The sequence below is a fragment of the Sminthopsis crassicaudata genome, chromosome 1 (genome assembly GCF_048593235.1).
Source record: "Sminthopsis crassicaudata isolate SCR6 chromosome 1, ASM4859323v1, whole genome shotgun sequence".
NCBI lineage: Eukaryota > Metazoa > Chordata > Mammalia > Dasyuromorphia > Dasyuridae > Sminthopsis > Sminthopsis crassicaudata.
In genome coordinates this window covers 70296584-70316654 of record NC_133617.1, presented here as the reverse complement: position 1 = coordinate 70316654, position 20071 = coordinate 70296584, and the positions used below count along the sequence as shown (strand labels likewise).

General features: G+C 35.9%; 1 protein-coding gene across 1 annotated transcript; it reads left to right on the top strand.

Annotated features, from left to right (window-relative positions):
• The first annotated feature begins 3175 nt into the window (after positions 1-3175).
• On the top strand, positions 3176-18632 carry LOC141552268 (surfeit locus protein 4-like). The gene is made up of 6 exons (XM_074284662.1): positions 3176-3290; positions 11364-11547; positions 11744-11820; positions 14935-14978; positions 15725-15911; positions 16745-18632. Exons 1-6 carry the CDS (start codon positions 3237-3239, stop codon positions 17006-17008), a joined length of 810 nt encoding a protein of 269 aa, XP_074140763.1. The 5' UTR covers positions 3176-3236; the 3' UTR covers positions 17009-18632.
• Positions 18633-20071: the final 1439 nt, after the last annotated feature.

Below are 20071 nucleotides of genomic sequence, written 5' to 3'. Positions count from 1 at the left end.
AAAGCTGGGTCACTAAGTGATGCTGGACAAAATATTTCACCTCTTAGCTTTAGTTTCTCCATAGGTAAACTGTGGATAATAAAAGCACCCACCTCCAGGGTTGGTTGTTATGAGGAGGAATAGGCAAAGTTCTTGCCCTACACTAGCAGTCCCATTTTTAGCATGCATTCCCAGAGTATTCCAAACTGCTTTTTTATCCCCATGACTCAGTAATTTCTCTTAAATCAATTAATATTCATTTACTAAGCACCTACTCTGTGTTCAGCATGGTGTGAAGCACTGAGGATACAAAAAGAAACAAAAGATAGTTGCTACCCTCAAGGAGCTTACAATCTAATGGAGATATATAAATATATATGAAGTAAGTTCTATCCACTATGCCATCTACATGCCTTAATGTAATGATAGGGGGTATTTGAATCAATTATTCCTATCTAAATTGATTTAATTAACAAGATAAGCCCAGATACCTTTATTAAGTGAGAATACCTCTATTGAATCAATCAATGGCAAAAACCTAACTGGAAAGATTATTGATTAATTTGGAAAGAAGAAAAAAACCATATGAAATGGGGTCATTCTGTCATTCTGCACAACAGATTTACTGAGGTTGACTGAAGTGATTTATTCACACCCTATGAATTTAATATAAAACAACAAACCAGTTTGAAACCTAGAATTCCAGTGTCTGGTCAGCAGATTAATGCTCCTGAGAAAGAACTGTTTGAAGGATAAAAGTGAAAAGCTTTGTCTCCTTCCTCACCCAGCCTTCTGTTAAAGAATTTGAACTCCTCTTTAATTGTGTAATTTGCAAAAGTGTTTGTAACAGGGTCAAAGATAAGGTAGTCACGCATTTCTACAATGAACCCTACAAATAACCACCCCATATTATGGAAAACTTCATAAGGACCACATGAATTAAGAAAAAGAACTTTTCATGATGGCTTCTGAGGAGCCATTGATCACATGTTCTAAGATTAGGACCACTTCACCCTAGACTATATATTCTTGTGGGGAGAGGAAGAATGGGGCAGAGATTCAGAATTCATCATAGACTTTTTTTAAATTAAATTTTATTTAATTTTTTATATTTTTATTTTTTAATAATAGCTTTCTAGTTTCAAAATACCTGCAAAGATAATTTTCAAAATTTACTCTTGCAAAACACTATGTTCCAAATTTTTCCCCCTCCCTTCCCCTTACTCCCTTTCCCTAGACAGCAAGCAATCCAATATATATTAAACATGTACAGTTCTTCTAAACATATCCCCACATTTATCATGCTGCACAGATCAAATAGAAAAAAGTAAGAAAGAAAAAAAAAAGCAAGCAAACAACAACAAAAAAGGTGAAAATACGATGTTGTGATCCACACTCAGTCCCCATAGTCCTCCTTCTGGGTGCAGATGACTCTCCATCACAAATCTATTGGAATGAATCTGAATCACCTCATTATTGAAAAGAGTCAAGTCCATCACAGTTGATCATCAGATAGTCTTCCTCACAGACTTTTAGAGAGATGTTTTGTACCAGCTGTTTTTACCCTACCACCTTAGTGAATACCCATTTCTAAAAGCTAATTTTAGAAATTACATTTCTAAAAGTTAATTAAGTCTGGCTGATCAATTGATAATAATGGTGAAGGTGGGAGCTTGTGAATTATAGTATTAGAAAACCACCATGCCCTATTTATCCTAAGCAAAAATAGCAGTTATTCTCTGTGAATCCAACCTGCCGGTATAACTAAGGGCCTGGGACAGCAGCCCCAAAATATATCCTGTACTAAGATCATCCTCTGGGCAATTGTTTCCCTCACAGCATCTATCCCAGAACATTGAATACTCTAGGCATTTAATAAAAGTTTGCTAGATCAGTGAATAATGATTTAGTTCATTCATTCTTAACTATGTGATATGAGCCATAACCTACAGAGCTATGAAGAAAGTATGAAATATATGAAAAAAGCCAACAGTTGGAAAGGTTCATAAAAGTAAATCAGGGTCACTATAGCAAGAAGGACTAATTGGATCTGTGGCCTTGGCCTGCTTTTGAACAGAGGAAAGGCAGAAGGACCTGAGAGGTATTTGTTTTTCCAACTAGGGATTTTTCCCCACTGCCTCAGCAGCTCCACATGTGCTCAAGAAGCCTAGAAGTGGGGAGGAGAGGATGGAAGGAGATGTTTAAGAGATATACCGACATCAGGGGGTTGATGATTGCCTTGGTACATCCTATCCTGTGATATGGAGATTACAGATGATGTAATTGAAGCATTAACAAACATCAAGGATATACATAACAATGTATTTGAATAGTATTCCATTAAACATAATAGTATATAATAAGTTACAAGCACATTTAAAGAGCTACACTGAATTTAACAGGGCTTTATATATAGCTTCTTTTCAGAAGATAATATATATTACATATATATATGCACCTTTCTGTAAAGAAATCTGCCCCATGTATTATATTCCTTTTCCAAATTTTACATGTTTATAAGATCATTTTGTATTTTGTTGTTGACATTATATATATATATATATATATATATATATATATATATATATATATATATATATATATATATATATATGTATATATGTATGTATATCTGTGCCTGTGTATCCATATACTTGAATTTGGCCTATAATGGAATTTGTTTTATTACAATTTTACAATTTGTCAGTTTTTTTCTCCTCCTCCCCATATTGGGGTCAAAGGTAAGATTTCTGTTGATTAAAAATATGCTATTCAATTTTAAAAAACACAATGTATTTGAGGAATTTAATTTGCTTATGTCTTATCCAAAAGAGATTATGAACGCTGATGCATGCAGGCACTACATTTTAGCTAAATTTTGTATCTTCCGGAGGTTCCTAGAATAATGCTCTGCACAGTGATGGTATCCAATTTATCCTTTTAAAAGCTTATCTGTACATAGTTGTTTGCATGTTGTCTCTCCATAACACCGCGAGCTTCTGATTGCATTTTGCGGTTCTTTGTATCCTGAGCGCTTAGTACCGGACCTGTCACATAGACTTTTAATATAGTCTCGTTGCTTGCAGACCAGGAACCGGGCCCCATAACCTGGCCCCTCCCAGGGTCTGGCACCCCACGCCTTCCTCTCCTGCGTGCCTTGCTCTCGGTCCCTAGGGTGATGGGGCAGCGTGCTGGGCGGTCCCTAAGGCTCACCCGGTGAGAGAAGAGAGCAGTCGGCTAGTAGTTGGGAATCGACAATGGCACCCAGAGGCTGGGACGTGATGGAAGCGGCGGAAGAGTTTTCGGATCAGGTGAGCTAGGTTTCCATCCACAACTCACCCTCCCCTATTCCAGCATCACAATGGTACTCCCCAGCCCCTTAAGCAGCCCGCCCCGAGAGCGGATCTGGATTATACCACTCTCTAAGGAGTGTGGAAAGCAGGTGCTTTAGAGGGAGGGACTAGTTTTGCTTGCACTTATTTGGGGGCAGTTTAAGAGAAGTTTGGATAGATATGGGAAACGGGAAGACTTTTCTGCACCAAAAGAGTGGGTGCTCTGTGTATTTTTTTTCTCTCGTGGGATGGGTTGTTTGAGGGGAATGCTGACAGTCCCTTTAGAGGATAGTAGAGGGATAGAGTGTGGGAGTCAAACAGACTAAACTGACAATTGCTTGTACCACGTGCGCCCTGGTAACAAAAAAAAATTGTAAACAAAAAAAATTGTAAACAAACTTCTGGGATTTGAGGTTGGAAGGCACTATCTAATCCAGTTCTTTCGTGTACATTTATCATTCAATAAACCTTTACTAAGCACCTTCTCTACTGCAGGCACTATGCTAAGCCTAGAGATACAAAAGGAAGCAAAAAACAATTCCTGTCCTTAAAGAATTATAGTTTAAGATAACAGGCAAACAAATTTATACAATGCAAGCTCTATAAATGATAGATTGTGAAAACGGGACCAAAAGAGTTGAGACATGTTCAAGTTAACATATATATTTTCACTTTTTTTGTTGTTGTTTTTTGCTTTTTGTTTTCTTTCTCTCTTTTTTTTTCTTTTTTGATCTGATTTTTCTTGTGCAACATGATAATTGTGGAAATATATAGAAGAATTGCACATGTTTAACATATATTGGACCACTTGCTGATTAAGGGAGGGTGAGGGGAGAAGGGAGGGAAAAATTTGGAACGCAAGATTTTGCAAGGGTCAGGGTTGAAAATTATCAATGAATATGTTTTTTAAATAAAAAGCTTTAATAATAATAATAATAAAGTTTACACATGTAATAAAGTAGGAAATGTCTCTCTGAAGGTGTAAGGGGCCTAAGTATATCCTCCTCTCCAATTTAAGTATGCAATCATAGAACTGCTGCGGTTTTTGATCTGTACAATTTGAGCTTTATCTAGTACTGGATTTTGAGGCAGAAGACCTGGGTTTGAATACAGGCTCTGCTACTTACTAGAAATTTGAGCTTGAGCAATTAATTTTCCTTTCCCAGGCCTGTTTCTTTTGCCTTTTTCTTTCTTTCTTTCTGTCTTTTTCTTTCTTTTTCTTTCTTTCTTTCTTTCTTTCTTTTTTTCTTTCTTTCTTTCTTTTTCTTTTTTTTTTTTGGTCTGGATGAAGGAAGTAGAACAAAAAAGAAGGAAAGGAAACAAATGAGACCTCTAGGGTTCCTTTGCAGAGCCAAAACAAGTATCCCAGTTAGTCTTAATTTCCAGGTGTTTTCAAGTCATGCTAAAAAAATTTCCACTATCTTCTTAAATCTTCACAATTACAGTGCTTCAATATCTAGCTTTCCAATTTCAGGCCCTACCCCATTTCTGCCATTCTTAGCAACTGGGTTTTTTCCTTGTTAGATTGGAGTTTGAGGCTTTGGGGATGAAATTTTTATTTTAAACTTAAATACAAAATGAGAAAATTAAAAAAAAAAAACAGACCATAAGAGAGGATTCAATATAAAGCAAATTTCCATTTTATGAAAACCTATATAATGAACACTATATATTGTTTTCAAAGCTGTCCAACTTTACTTTGCTTCCTTGTCGGTTTTCTGCTATATACTTTTTACTGTTTTTCCCCCTTCCCTCCCATTACCACCCTAAACAAGGCTTCAATTAAGCATGGAGATAGATATAAATATACACATATATGTAAGATCATATTACATGCATTTCCTTCTATCATCTGTTTCTCTGAAAGTAGATAGCATTTTCCCTCATAAATCCAAGCTTTTCCATGTTTTTCTAAATCAACCAACTCATTTCCACAGCAATATTCCAACCCAATTGCATCCTATCTGAGAGATTATCTATGAATGCTTTCCCCCAATTTTCTGCATGTCTTGACTATATAGATTTAGTTTATGCAAGAAAAATTTAACTTAAAATAATTGAAATTATCCTTTTTACATTTCAACAATGCTGTCATGTTATAATCTAGTTTAAGATCTGATACTGCTGAATCTATTTATTTTACATCTTTTTCCCCTGGTTTCTTTGAAGTTCCTTGACTTTTTGTTCTTCCAAATGAATTTTTTTTTAATTCGGTTAAAAAAATTTTTTTTTATTGCCACAGTGTCACTTTTGATTAAATCTATTTAAACTTTAACTTTGAGATCATGATTACTATATCCCTACTTTATTTTACATTCTAAATTCGACTCCTGCCCTTTTCTTTATCTCTGTGTTTATCTCTCATTGTTATAATGTTTCCTGAAAGTAATATATTGTTCAATTCAAAATTTTAATCTGCTATCCATTTGTTTTATGGCTAAATTCATCCCATTCACATTTTAAGCTATAATTACTTGTATATTTTTCTCCTTCCTATTTTTCCCATTCCTCCTCACTCCTTTGCTTTATTTCTTTACCCACCCCTCTAAAAGGCCCTCCTTTAATCTCTCCTCATACTCCATACCCTGGCTCTCTTAATTCTTTCTAAATTTAGAAGATTAATGCTCTTCTGGATTTTTATATTGTTTCTTTTTTAATTCATTCCCAATGAGAGTAAAATGCTAGCACTATCCCCTCCCTACCACTAACTTCTTTTGTATCAGTTTTTCCTTTTATGCCTCATTAGTATGAATTACTATTTTTTATCTCTCCCTACAGGTTTTTTTAGACTCACCCCATCATACTTAGTTCAGTCTACACCTTTTCTTCAAACCTATTTTTTTTCAAATAAGGATGACAATCGTAAGACAATAATAATATCTTCATGTATGTGAAGTAAACAATTTGACTTTATTGAGTCCCTTATAATTGGTCTTTAATTTTTACTTTATATTTCTCATGACTTTTATATGTCAAATTTTACTTTAAGTTCTAGAGTTTTGTCACAAAACCAAGAAAGTCATTAAATAACCATTTTTTTCCTCTTAGGATTATATGTAAGTCATATTTGGTTATAACCCCCAATTATGTTGCTCTATGAAATATAGTATTCCAAGACCTAAAGTCCCTCAATGTAGTAGCTGCTAGGTTTTGTGTAATCCTTACTATAACTCCATGATATTTAAATTGTCTTTTTTTTTCTTGTTGCTTACAAAACTTTCTCCTTAATCTGGGAGCTTTAAAACCTATGATATTCCTATAAGTTTTCCTCCTGGGATCTTTTTCAGGTAGTGATCAGTAGATATTTTTCTATTTTTGTTTTGCCTTTTTGTTCTAGAACTTAAAGAACAATTTTCCTTGATAATTTCTTATAATATTGCATCAAGATATATTATCATTATTTTCATTTGCCTGACTGTTCCTATATTATTTATCTTTGATCTTTTCTTCAAATCAGTTATTTTTCAGATGTGATGTTTCACTTTATCTTCTTTTTTTTTCTTTCTTTGATTTTGCTTTATAGGTTCTTGGGGTCTTAGAACATCATTAGCTTCCCTTAGCCCAATTCTAGTTTTCAAGGAATTATTGTCTTCCTTAAATTTGTGTTTCTCTATTTCTAGTTGGTTGACTTTCTTTTCATAATTTTCTTGATGTTCTCCAATTGCTATTTTTTCCTTAATTTTTCCTTGACCTCTCTTATTTGATTTTAAAGTCCTTCTTAAGTTCTTCCAAGAACTCTGTGCTTGGGACCATTTGATCTTTCTTGTTGAAAATAGAATGGCTTATTTTTTTAGCTGTACTATCTTCTTTTGAATATGAGTCCAGACTTTTTTTAAATTCCCACAGTAACTACCTATGGTTGAGTTCTTTCTCCTTTGCTTATTTGCTTTTATTTATTTTTATTTTATTTTGCTTTTTAATGACTATTAATCAATTTGTAGTTCTAAGATATGGATAATAAGGCCCCAAGCCTCAGGTCCTCCTTACTATTATTTTCTAAAGTCTGTCTCAGGGCTCTCCTCTGCACTATTAAGCCAAAATTAGGGGTCCCAGCCACATTATCCCACAAATGATCTTGTTCCCTATGGTCCCTCCAATACGGGCAAACTACAGCTATCCTCTCTGCCCTAGAACTGAAATTAGACTCTCTGTTGTCCTGCAAGTGTCCACAGTCAACAAGATCCCACTAGTGACTGTTTTTGCTTCTTTGTATTCCTAGCTTCTATTACAATACCTCACTCATAGTAAAAGTTTAATAAATGCTTGTTGACTGACTTAAAAGAAAACAGTAGTTTTATTTTTTTAATCTACCAACTGTAATATAAGCTATTTTGAGTAGTACAAACATTCATCCCTTTAATAATATTGAGTCATATATATATAATTCTTCATGATTACAATTGAGCTGATGAGGATTAAAAATGGAGATATGCCTCTACCTTAAAACATATCCCTTCATTATTATTTACTACCTTAATGATTTGGAGCAAGTCACTAAAATTTTGTTGCCACATATGTAAAATGAGACTCGGATTAGATGCTATCCAAGGTTCTTTCTGGATTAAAATCCAGAAATTAATGTGCCAAAACCAAAGGATTTTATTTTTACATTACATAGCTCTTATTTCTACAATGCTTTAAAGATTATAATGCATGTTCCTCATGATAACACTATGAGGTAGGTGGTGCAAACATAATTATTCCCATTAAAAATGAAAATGAAGATCAAAGAATTGATCTTCAATTCTATAGTATTATCCAGATTTCAAAATCACACAGCTAATAAATAACAGGGTCTTAAATCCAGGTCTTCTCACTTCAATTTCTGTATTCTTTTCAAGCATGACCATCTATATGGCATTAAAAAATATGGTTACATTTGAAATCCATTTGCTCATGAATTATACTCATAAATTTGGGTGTAGAGAGCCTAGGGTAATAGGTTGAGTAATAGCTGTAGAAGCCATGAGGATGTCCCACTCATTACCAAGATAGATCCCAGTTATACTACTTAACATGGGTAAATCACCTCCCTTCAATGGTATCAGTTTGCCTAAATGTAAAATGAAAAGATTGGATTAAGTCATGTCTAATTCTAAATCCTTTGATTCTGCAGATCATAAACTTTTTTAATGACTTTTTTTACATATAGATACAAATATATAATAATTATTACCAGAAATTGAAGTTCAGGAACTGTAATATATTGACCTAATTTGTTAAGGGTTTTTGTCAGTCAACTAGTATTTATTACATGACTACCATGTGCCAGGCACTGTGCTAAGCACTGGGGTCACAAAGAAAAGTAAAAGTCAATTCCTGCTTTCCAAGAGTATTGTCTTTAACCAAAGAACTAAAGTTTCTCCAGTACTGAGATTGATGGGTTTTGCATTCAATTGTCAAAATTTGTTGACTTGTTTTGATTATTAGAGCATACTAGATGTAATGATAAGAGCATAGAAATGGGAGTCAAAGATCTGGATTCTGATCATGTTGGGCCACTGTGTAATTCTTCATTATCCTGCGGTTTCAATGATTTAACCTTTCTCATCTGTAAAAGAGGGATTTTACTATTATTCAGTAGCATCTGACTCTCAGTGACCCTATTTGGGGGTTTCTTGGCAGAGATACTAGAGTGGTTTGCCAATTCCTTTTATATTTCCTTTTTCAGATGAGAAAACTGAATTAGACGGGGTGGCTTGCCCAAATCACACAACTAGTACCTGGTTGTGTCTGAGGCTGAATTTGAGCTCAGGTTTTCCTGATTCCAGGTCCAGAGCTCTATCCACTGTGTCACTTAGCTGCCCTGAAGTAAACCTACCATGTCTTAAAGTTGTTCTAAGAATCAAATGAAATAACATATTTAGAATGAGATCCTTCCTCTACAAAGTGAAGGTACTGGGCTAGGTAATCTTCCAGGGCCATGCCATCCAGTTATGACAATCTTTGACAAGGGATTAACTCATTACTTGCTAGCCTCATGTAGTTTTACTTCTGGATGTCATTCCTTGGCTCTGTCCAGCCTCCAGTGCTGGCTCCACAAACACTTCCTCCAGTGGTGGCTCTTCTCAAACTATTGTTACCACTTAGCTATACTCATTAATCCTAACTCTAACAAGTAAATTAGGGTGGTGGTGAACACAGCAACAGCAGGAGCTTGTTTGTAGGTAATTATGGTATTTAAGCACAAGAAACCCTGGTGATATATTTCATGGCCACATATATTGGCGGGGATGAGGGGGAACAGGAATTGTAATTTGGCTGGCATTGCCATGTTAAATGATTTGGAAACTTCCATCATTTATACCACATGAGATTTCTGTTCTACTTGTCCTTCAAGAAGACTTAAAAGTCACCTATTCCTAAAAAGTTTCCTCTCTGCTCTTACCCCCTTCCCAACCATGATACTTATTATGTCTTTATCATGTCTTTCTCTGTTTTCTAGTCAATGTACAATTATTACATATTCCTATAAATGTACATGTTTTATTTTCCTTGATAGATCATAAGGTCTATGAGAGAACAGACCTTCGTGTCTCCCCTAGTGCCAACAGTATTTTGAATGTATTAAACACTTAATAAATGACAATGAAATTCAGGAATGAGAATAAGAAGATGCATTTAAATTTGCTAATTTAGTTAAAATTTTATTGAATGTTATGCTGTGCACAGTGTCCTGTGCTAAGCACTCCTAGTGATGCAGAAATTAGTTCTATGACATTCTTGCCTTTAAGAAACTTATATCTTCTTAGGAAAGATAAAACAACTAATAATCTTTGCTTTTTCATTTTTTAGTTCAGTCATGATCAACTTTTCCTGACCCCATTTGGGGTTTTCTTGGCAAAGATACTAAAAGGGCTTGCCATTTCCTTCTCCAACTTGAAATTCCAGTTGTTCTTATTCAGTCATGTCTGACTCTTTGTGATGCCATTTGGGGTTAGCTAGTACTTATATAATGCCTTAAGGTTCAAAAAGAGTTCTTTACATCTGGAATCTCATTTGATCCTCACAACAATCCTAGGAATTGATAGGTGCTACCCTTTTTTACAGCTGAGAGAGCTTGGTTAAATGACTGTCATAGAAATGACAAATTTTTGAAACTGGATTTAGATTCAGGTCTTTGCCCCAAATCTTGTCTTCTAGCCACTTGCTCAAGCAGATATATGACTAGAATGCAAAGGAGAATATGATGAATACCATGCAGAACAAGAAGATTAGCATAGGGGTTGTTCATCATTGAAGGTCATTATGATAGTTGGGATTGGGGAAGGCATCATAAATGAAGAAAGATTTGAGCTGATCCAAAAAGATTGATGGCATTTTGATAGACAGTGATGGGGGAGAGAAAGGACATATTCTAAGCAGAGAGAACTAAACCATAAGCTATTATATGAGCATAGTGCTGTTCTTTTCTTTCTTTCTTTTTTTTTTAGCAATAACTTTTTATTTTCAAAATACATGCAAAAAAATTAGTTTTCAGCATTTATCCTTGCAAAACCTTGTGTTCTAAATTTTTCTCCTTCCCTTCCCCCCTCCTCTACATAGCAAGTAATCCAATATAGATTAAACATGTGCAATTCTTCTATACATATTTTCCACATTTATCATGCTGCACAAAAAAAAAATCAGATCAAAAAGGTCTGAGATAGGATTTGAATGCAATTCTTCCTGAGTCTAGGGCCAGCAGTCTATCCATTGATCCAGAGCCACCTCACGGTCCAGGGTAATGTCCCTGGATCTGCAGCTGCCTAGCCATGGCACCTTTGAGTTAGCCATCTTGTATTGGTTTCTCTGCCAGTACATCAGGATGCTAGAGCCAGAATGCCAGAAAACAAGCGTACAGTGTTCTAAGAATCCAGAGCAATAATCCCCTGCCTTCCCCACCCTAATCCCCACTCCCAATGGACTAAGAATTTATAAATGAAACTCTTTTTGAAGGCAGATTTCTTCACTTATCTGACATTAGTATCTTAAAGACATCACCCTGTTTCCTGCCCCTCAATTCTGCATTTTTTGCCTCCTCATTTTTCTTTTGATTGTTGCACTTGTCAGTTCCTTCATCTAACAAAGAGATTCCTGCCCCATTTGGCTCGTCTCTGTCTGATCAGCACCTTCCTGGAGGATGGCATTCACACCTGGTGGCAGTGGAATAAACAGGAATCCAGTAAGATGTCTTGGAGCAGCAACTCTTTCCTGGCATTAATTTTGGGGATGATAAATACATTTGGGCAGTTGGGTAAGATTTCTTGCTATTCTGGGGCTCATAGAAGTTGAAAAAGGCAGCTGGAGATTAGATACAGAAAGGTGAGTGGGTCAGTAAAGGTTTCAGTAAGTACAATTTGGGGAGGAGGGAGAAGGCTTGGCTGAAGAATGCAGCGAGGGGAGTTAATGGTATCACCTCTAAAACTGTTTATCCATTCTTTCCATTACAGTGGGTTGTGTGTTGATTTTAGTCCAGAAATGTGTTCCTTGTGCCTGTTTTGTGCTGTTTGGAATCATTTTCATGCAGGTAAGTTAATAGGCAACTGATGTACTTAGGTCCCAGTTCTGCACTGATTACACTCTGTGACTTTGGTCACATCACTTCTATTCTTTGAACCTTGTTTTCATCCTCTGTGAAATGAGAGCTTTGGATTGAGGCCCTGTCCTCACCAGTTTAAAATCCTATGAAACCTATGATGCTGCCAAAAATATTGGCCACTTTACCTAAGCAGAACTTTCTTGCAATCTCTAAAAAAGTGACCTTTGCTTAGCAATGTACTTTGCAGTCAAATTCTACTTGCCTGACCTTTCTGCTTCCAGAATATTTGCATTACAAATATTGACTTCCCTGACACCAACATTCTTACATAGAAGCTGGCAAGTCTCTTGAGCTGCATCAAGGAGTCTCTTCCTTTATCTCAAAGGTCACCAACAGAGTCCTCTATTTTTTCAGGTGACAGTTTAATGGAAATAATACTGAATTTCAAATCAGAAAAGTTTGGATCCCCTTTTACCATTTACTATAACTTATGAAAGTCCCTTCCTTCATCCAGACCTCAGTTTCCTCATCTGTAAAATTAGGACATTGGATTAGTTGGATTATAAGGACTCCTCCCAATTTCCTCTTTTCCTTTCCATGTTTACATCAGTAAATTGAGTTGAGAGAAGAATCATTTTCTCTGGAGATTCTAGAAGAATAGAGATCAATAGTGAGAAGGATACTAGTACAATTATACATTGGGTAAGTGGTCAAAGGAGATGAACAAACAATTTTCAAAAGAAGAATCACAAACTGTTAATAACTATAGGAAAGAATGTTCCACATGGCAAAACAACTCTAAAGTTTCATCTCATACTCAGCAAAATTGTCGAAGATGATAAGAGATAAGAATAACCTGGGGGGGGGGCTACAGGATAACAGGTTCCCTAATATATTTAAGGCTTTTAGGTAGTGTAGTGGATAGAGTCAGGAAGGCCTGAATTCAAATCTAGTTTTAGAGGCTTCTTAGTTTTAGGAGCTTACACACTTTCCCTGGACAAGTCAATTAAACTTTGTCTGCCAGGAATGGAAAATTCATGAGTATTTTATCCCTGGGGAAGCTAGGTGATTCAGTGCACAGAGTGCTAGATCTAGGGTGAAGAAGACTTGAGTTTAAATGTGGCCTTAGACACTTACTAACTGTGTGATCCAGGGTCAAGTCACTTACCTGTGTCTATCTTAGTTTCCTCATCTCTAAAATAAGGATAATAATAGCATCTAACTCACATCGTGGCTGTGAGGATAAAATGAGAAAATATTTATAAAACATTTTGCAAGCCTTAAAATGCTATGTAAATATAAGCTTTATTGTTATTATCATATACAGTTGATGGAATTAAAAATTGGTCTGACCATTTAAGAAAACAATTTTGGAAAATCAGCAGTCCATACCTTTTGACCCACAAATCCACTGCTAGGCATGTATTCCAAGGAAGTCAAAAATGGAAAGCATCCCCATTATATTCATAGAAGCATTGTTTATGGTAGCAAAATCCTGAGAACAAAATTACCATTTTGAGGAATTCAAAGATTTGGAAAGATCTTACATGGGAAGATTCACATGATTGATATAGAACAAAGCAAAACCAAGAAAACAATGACTACAAGAAAATTTTTTAAAACCCTCACTAAAATGAATTCAATGCTACTTAATTGTAAATAACCAACGTTGGCTCTGGAGGAAAGATGAGAAAATGCACCTCCTTCCTTTCTAGAGAGATGGGGGCTGTAGTCATTGTATTCATTAGTTTCATTTAATCATTTTTCTGTTGCAAGGTCAGAGCTAGGCATGAAGAGGATGTTGGCAAATCTGGAAATTGCTGTGATATAGTTTTTTTTTTAATTGTCAATAAAACATTTAATTAAAAAAAAATAAGAAGAAGCAACAGGATTTGGTGAATAAAACTCCACCATTGAACCAAGAAAGCAGAATTGAAAAGTCCATTTCCCTGTATCTTCTTTGTTCTTGCCAAGGTAATAATAACCTTTTACTGGTAATCCTGTTTAATAACATGTTTCCTAGCCTTAGGAAAACCACAGGCACTTAATAATGAAGGTTGCCCCTTCTCTGTCCTCATAACAAAGAGGTGGTAGGCAGCAGGTGCAGCACCTGACCAATGGGTCAATTTGTTTGAAGTAAAACAAATTTTTTTCTTATTTATTATACAAGAGACTTGTTGAGGGTGCAGAGACACTAAGAAGTGACTGTGTGTTTTTTAAGCATTAATAAAACATTTTTAAAAAGAACAGATACTTCACAACCAATATGAAAAAAGAAAACTTATCCTTTTTGATTAATCAGAAAAAGATAAAAATGCCCAACCAGAAAAAGAAAATGATACTTTGTAACCGATAAAAAAAGATAACTGATTTCTTTGTGTCCAGTCAGAAAAAGGAAATCTATGCTTTGTGACCATTCAAAAACAGCACGCATCTATGTTTCCAAACCTCATCTTTACATTTCAGGAATATTAGGTCCCTCAAGATCATACTTTCCTTCCTAGAGCACCCAATACAATGACCAAGATCACATCTCATCAGTTAAATAGCAGCAATTCATTCTTTTATTTTAAAGTCCTGGAAACCTTCAGAAGAAAGGCAGCATGTTGTTATGATGGTGAACAGAAGCACTTGAATTGTTTGGAGCTCCTCAGGCTAAAGATATTTTGATATTTTCTGTTCCTGCTGCAGGCCTGTAAGGGGATGGTGTCTGTCTGGTCTCAAAGGATCTCCTCTTAATAAAAAGGGAAAAGCTCCCTTTTTCTTACTTTTCTTATCCCTCTCATCATTTTTTTTTTTTGCCATTTTGCCTAACAAGTGTTTGTCTAAATGAATTGTATTAAAGGGAAAAAAATTAATTAATTGTATTGTTGGACATGTTTCCATTTGACATCAATAGGATAAACCCCCCCTCTAAACTTCCCATAGTCCCTTACAAGTAGCATGTGAATGAGTAATTGTGAACAGATGCTCTTTTTGTTTTGTTTTGTTTTGTTTTTCAAATTTCCTGCTTTATCAAAGGATTTTTGTAAAGGATAGTCACATGTAGCCAGTGTCAAGTGGGAATTTGTTCTTGAGTTAATTTTTTCCTCCTTTTTGTAGGTCATGGCCTATGGCCTTTTGTGGAACCTCAGATTCCTAATGAGGTAAGTGAAATTAAGTGTTGGGGATTGTCTAGCATGTTCAATGATGCTGTGGGTGAATCAGTCACGGAAAAGCAGAAGGCCTGGCCTTTGGGGAGTGGAGCCAAAAAGCTGGGGAAGCAGTTGTGCCCTGAGCCAGGGTATATTTAATGTGATGATCCTTTCAACAGAGGGTGACCATGTATATGGATGCACATTAGATTTGCTGCAGGCAGTTTTGCAAAGCTGTGCATTGTCCAGCCTCAGGGTATTAATTTTTAGCTCTAGAAGGGGAACTAACTGGGGTTTGGGTAACATAGATCTTTCCTGTTTCTATCATCACAATTTCAAGAGGACATCATTAGAAAAACAGCTTTTAAATTCAGTTTAACAAGCACCGATTGAACTTGCAACAATAAAAAGAGCCTGTCTAACCCCATTTGATTATTTACAGATAAGGAAGCTGAGATTTAGAAAGGTTAAGTAGCACCAAATAATCATCTCTTTCCTGAACAATGAAAATAAACAGATACATTTTTCCCAACATCTGCCCACTGTTAAACTGGAGACATTTGGATGTCCAAAAAAGAATGCATCTCCTCAAATGTCCTCCTGTTAGGGCAGGAATGAGGGTGGCATGGAACTTTCTATGAAGGATTTGCTTAATTTTGTTGAACATTATCATTTGTCACATGTACTTGCTTTGATAGATTTGAGCTGTATGACATACTGATCTTTTTTCCTCTTCTGCTCTCTCCATGGTTTCCTAGAAATGTTTCTTTGAGTGGTGGTCTGCTGTTCCTCTTAGCTGAGAGCCAAGCAAAAGGGAAGTCCATGTTTGCTGGTGTCCCCACCTTGGATTACATCTGCCCCCATCAGTACATTCAGCTGGGAGGAAGAGTTCTTCTTCTCCTCATGTTCATAACACTCCTACACTTTGAAGTGAGCATGTTCACTGTAAGTGACCTGCAAACTTTTCTTTCATTTCCCTTTCCCTGGCCATTTATCCTTCTTTCTCCTACATTTCAAAGTCTTCCTCTACTCCCATCTGTTTCATCTTTTCCCCTTGATTTTTGCAATCACTTCCCTTCTCTTGACACATTACTATTATTTATTTTACTCTTTAGTTCAGCTCATCCCTTTCATCTGCCAATATATATTAGTAAAGCAACCATACAGAAAAGTCCATTAGGGCTGCAAGGTTTTTGGAAAGGGCTCTTCAGGAGACTGACCAGAAGGATTTGTCTCCTGTTCCCAACATGTGTTGGGAACAGTGTTCCTCACCTTAATAAGAGAAATTAACCAATAGCTCACCCATATTTAAATTAACCTAACTACCAGCTTAAAACAAGTTATGTTACAATACTTACAAATGTACAAGCCTCATGTCCTGCAGAGATCAGCCCACAACCTGTAGCCCCATGTTCTTTGGTCTTCTTTATTGCAGGCCATAGATATTCCATGTAGATTTTAACCATTTAACACCATAATCCATTGAGTCTTTCCAGTTTCTTTATTCTTTGGTACTAATCTGCCCCAGAAGTAACAGAAGTGCCCCTGCCAATTAGTCAGGCAGTCAGAGCACTATTCTGTGAATCTATTTCTCTTCTCTATATCAGTCAACCCACAATTTCATTATAGGCTCCACTGTTCTCTGTACATTTGGGAAATAAAACCAAATGCAATTCCATCTTTTAAATAGGCTCAGCTTTGGAGGGAAAAGAGGAATAAACTCAAGAAGTCATTAGACTGATTATTTTTCTTTCATATCTTTCTACCTTGCTGCTTAGATCTTCCAAGATGCCTTCAACATGGTTCTCATCATCCTGGTGGCCATTGGGTTCAAAACAAAACTTGCTGCTCTCACACTTGTATTCTGGCTGCTCTTTATCAACGTGTTAGAGAACCCATTTTGGACCATCCCTGCCAACAGGCCCCTCCATGATTTTATGAAGTATGACTTTTTTCACACAATGTCAGTAATGGGAGGCCTTCTCTTGGTAGTAGCCCTTGGACCTGGGGGAGTTTCAATGGATAAACACAAGAAGTGGTAAATATCACAGCAGAATAATAGAGAGAAATGAAAGAGATGGGTTTTGTGCTTTCATGACTTTTAATTCCCTTCTTATAGAGCAGAGGAGAGTGTGGCCTCCTGTCTACTCATATGTCCTCCAAACATCTCTTATAACTTTCTGCTACCTCAATAGAGCAATTTTTATTTCTCTTCCTGGGCCAGTTAGAGACATATATAAGAAGAAGGGCAATCTGGTCCTGAGATTTTTTTGAAGAAATTCTGTTAATTTCATTGTATTATAAGAGCTCTGTGTATTCACAGGGGCCAAAAGATAATCCTAAGGTTAGGGTTAGGGTTCTTCATTCCACTTTGTGAACCTAAAAGAACTGATTGTACCATAGGCATCCAAATTATGTATCATCAGGATTGGGCATATATCTTTTGAAGCTATCATTTTCCTTGTTTTCTTCAGAACAAGATCTTTTTGGTGATCTCCTTTTTAGCCAGTTTGGTAGAATCCAGTCTTTGTCAGTCGTAGAGCTGATATGGTGGTCCCTTTCTGGAGATCACTGTCAAAAAACACTATACCCCCATAACCTAGGTCCTCTGGTACCAATGAGCACATTTTACAGGACTCTGCATCAGCTTGGGACTCTCCCCTTCTCTTTTCCTCCATGAAGCTTTCTTTCATAGTAATTTAGCACCAACTTATCCAGTCTTAGGTTACTCTCATTTTCATTTTCATAAGTTATATTGACTGTTGTTAGCTACCTGTTATTAGCCAATGAATAGACCAGAGTATCCCAGGATATTTCACAGCTGCCTCATTATCCATGTAAGCTCCTATGAGTTGGCTTTTTTCCTAATTGAAGGATTTCAAGGATTTATGAGAATAAAGCTGCTTCTCATAGGAAAGAGTGGCTGAGGGGGCATCAGAGGTCTGTGGACCTAAGAGTCTTTCTGGATGAATTCAATTATCATATGGCTCAAAGTATGTTTCTGAAGAGTTTATTAGGATCAGATTCCCTTTGAAAGCAACAAAGGTCAAAAGGAAATTCTGCTAAAGATATGAAGCCAAGAGTTTTCTATGTTGCTTAGCACATAGTAGTGCTATGTACCTAGCACATTGTAGGCACTTTATAAATTCTAGTTGACTGTGTAAATCAGGTATTGTACATTTGTGTATATGTATATTTTCACACCATCTGAGATTTATATAAACCTGTTTTATGTAAGCCTATTGTCTTCAGTCGAACAAAGTCTTCAGCTGATTGACTAGCAGATCTAAGCATTCAGTATAATAAACCTGTATTAAGCATCCTATCTAGATGCAGTAAACATGTTAACATTCACTTTTACTCATATTTCATATATTAGGTGATCTTATCTCTGAGGAAGACTATCAGGCAAATATAGGGTTTTTAAGAATAGTTACTCACATGTTTAACCTATATTGGGTTGCTTGCTATCTTGGGAAGGAGAAAGGGTAAGGAGAGGGAGACAAATTTGAAACACAAGATTTTGCAAAGATGAATGCTGAAAACCATTTTTGTGTGTATTTGAAAGAATAAAATACTATTAAAATAAAAAATGCTTGCAGGATTAGAGGGTTTGATTAATCCCACAAGCAACCAAGAAAAAAACAGGGAAGGTTAGGAGGACAGTTTTAGGAGGAAAAATAACAAGTTCCATTTTAGACATGGAGAGCTTAATAATAGTTAGCATTTATAATGCTTAACAAAATGTCTGTCACAAAGTAGGTGCTTAGTAAATGCTTGTTTCCTTCCCTTCTTTTTATATAGCATTTTAAGGATTAAAAGGCATTTTACAAGTATTATCTCATTTTATCCTCTACAACAACCTTAAGAGAGAGATTATTATGATTCCTATTTTTTAATCAGGAAATATAATCTTTAATGAGAAAAATCTCTAAGTAGATCTTTAGTACATTTAATGTTCTTTATAGTTCTTAAACTAGAGTCCACAAATTTTTTTAAAATCTACTAATATTAATATTTTTACACTTAAAGGTTCTGATAAAGGTCTCATTTGCAAAATATATAGAGAATTGATCCTAATTTATAAGAAATCAAACCATTCTGCAATTTATAAATGGTCAAAGGATATGAACAGACAATTCTCAGATAATGAAATTGAAACTATATCCACTCATATGAAAGAGTGTTCCAAATCACTACTGATCAGAGAAATGCAAATTAAGACAATTCTGAGATACCACTACACACCTGTCAGATTGGCTAAAATGACAGGAAAAGATAATGATGAATGTTGGAAGGGCTGTGGGAAAACTGGGACACTGATGCATTGTTGGTGGAGTTGTGAAAGAATCCAACCATTCTGGAGAGCAATCTGGAATTATGCCCAAAAAGTTATCAAAATGTGCATACCCTTTGACCCAGCAGTGCTACTACTGGGCTTATATCCCAAAGAAATACTAAAGAGGGGAAAGGGACCTGTGTGTGCCAAAATGTTTGTAGCAGCTCTTTTCGTAGTGGCTAGAACCTGAATGGATGGATGGATGTCCATCAATTGGAGAATGGTTGGGTAAATTATGGTATATGAAGGTTATGGAATATTATTGCTCTGTAAGAAATGACCAGCAGGATGAATTCAGAAAGGCTTTGAGAGACTTACATGAACTGGTGATGCTGAGTGAAATGAGCAGAACCAGAAGATCACTATACACTTCAACAATACTGTATGAAGATATATTCTGATGGAAGTGGATATCTTCAACATAAAGAAGATCCAACTCACTTCCAGCTGATCAATGATGGACAGAGACAACTATACCCAGAGAAGGAACACTGGGAATTGAATGTAAAATATTAGCACTACTGTCTGTCTACCCAGGTTACTTACACCTTCAGAATCCAGTACTTAACGTGCAACAAGAAAATGGTATTTACACACATATATTATATCTAGGTTATACTGTAACACATGTAAAATATATGGGATTGCCTGTCATCTAGGGGAGGGAGTAGAAGGAGAGAGGGGATAATTTGGAAAAATGATTACAAGGGATAATGTTATAAAAAAATTACTCATGCATATGTACTGTCAAAAGAAAATTTTATAA

What these genes read in the sequence shown, in the direction of transcription:
- LOC141552268 (XM_074284662.1), top strand. Translation starts at nt 3,237, where the DNA reads ATGGCACCCAGAGGCTGGGACGTGATGGAAGCGGCGGAAGAGTTTTCG. An exon ending in CGGAAGAGTTTTCGGATCAG is followed by an intron (nt 3,291 to 11,363) that starts GTGAGCTAGGTT and finishes TGCACTTGTCAG; the next exon opens with TTCCTTCATCTAACAAAGAG. An exon ending in AACCTCAGATTCCTAATGAG is followed by an intron (nt 14,979 to 15,724) that starts GTAAGTGAAATT and finishes ATGGTTTCCTAG; the next exon opens with AAATGTTTCTTTGAGTGGTG.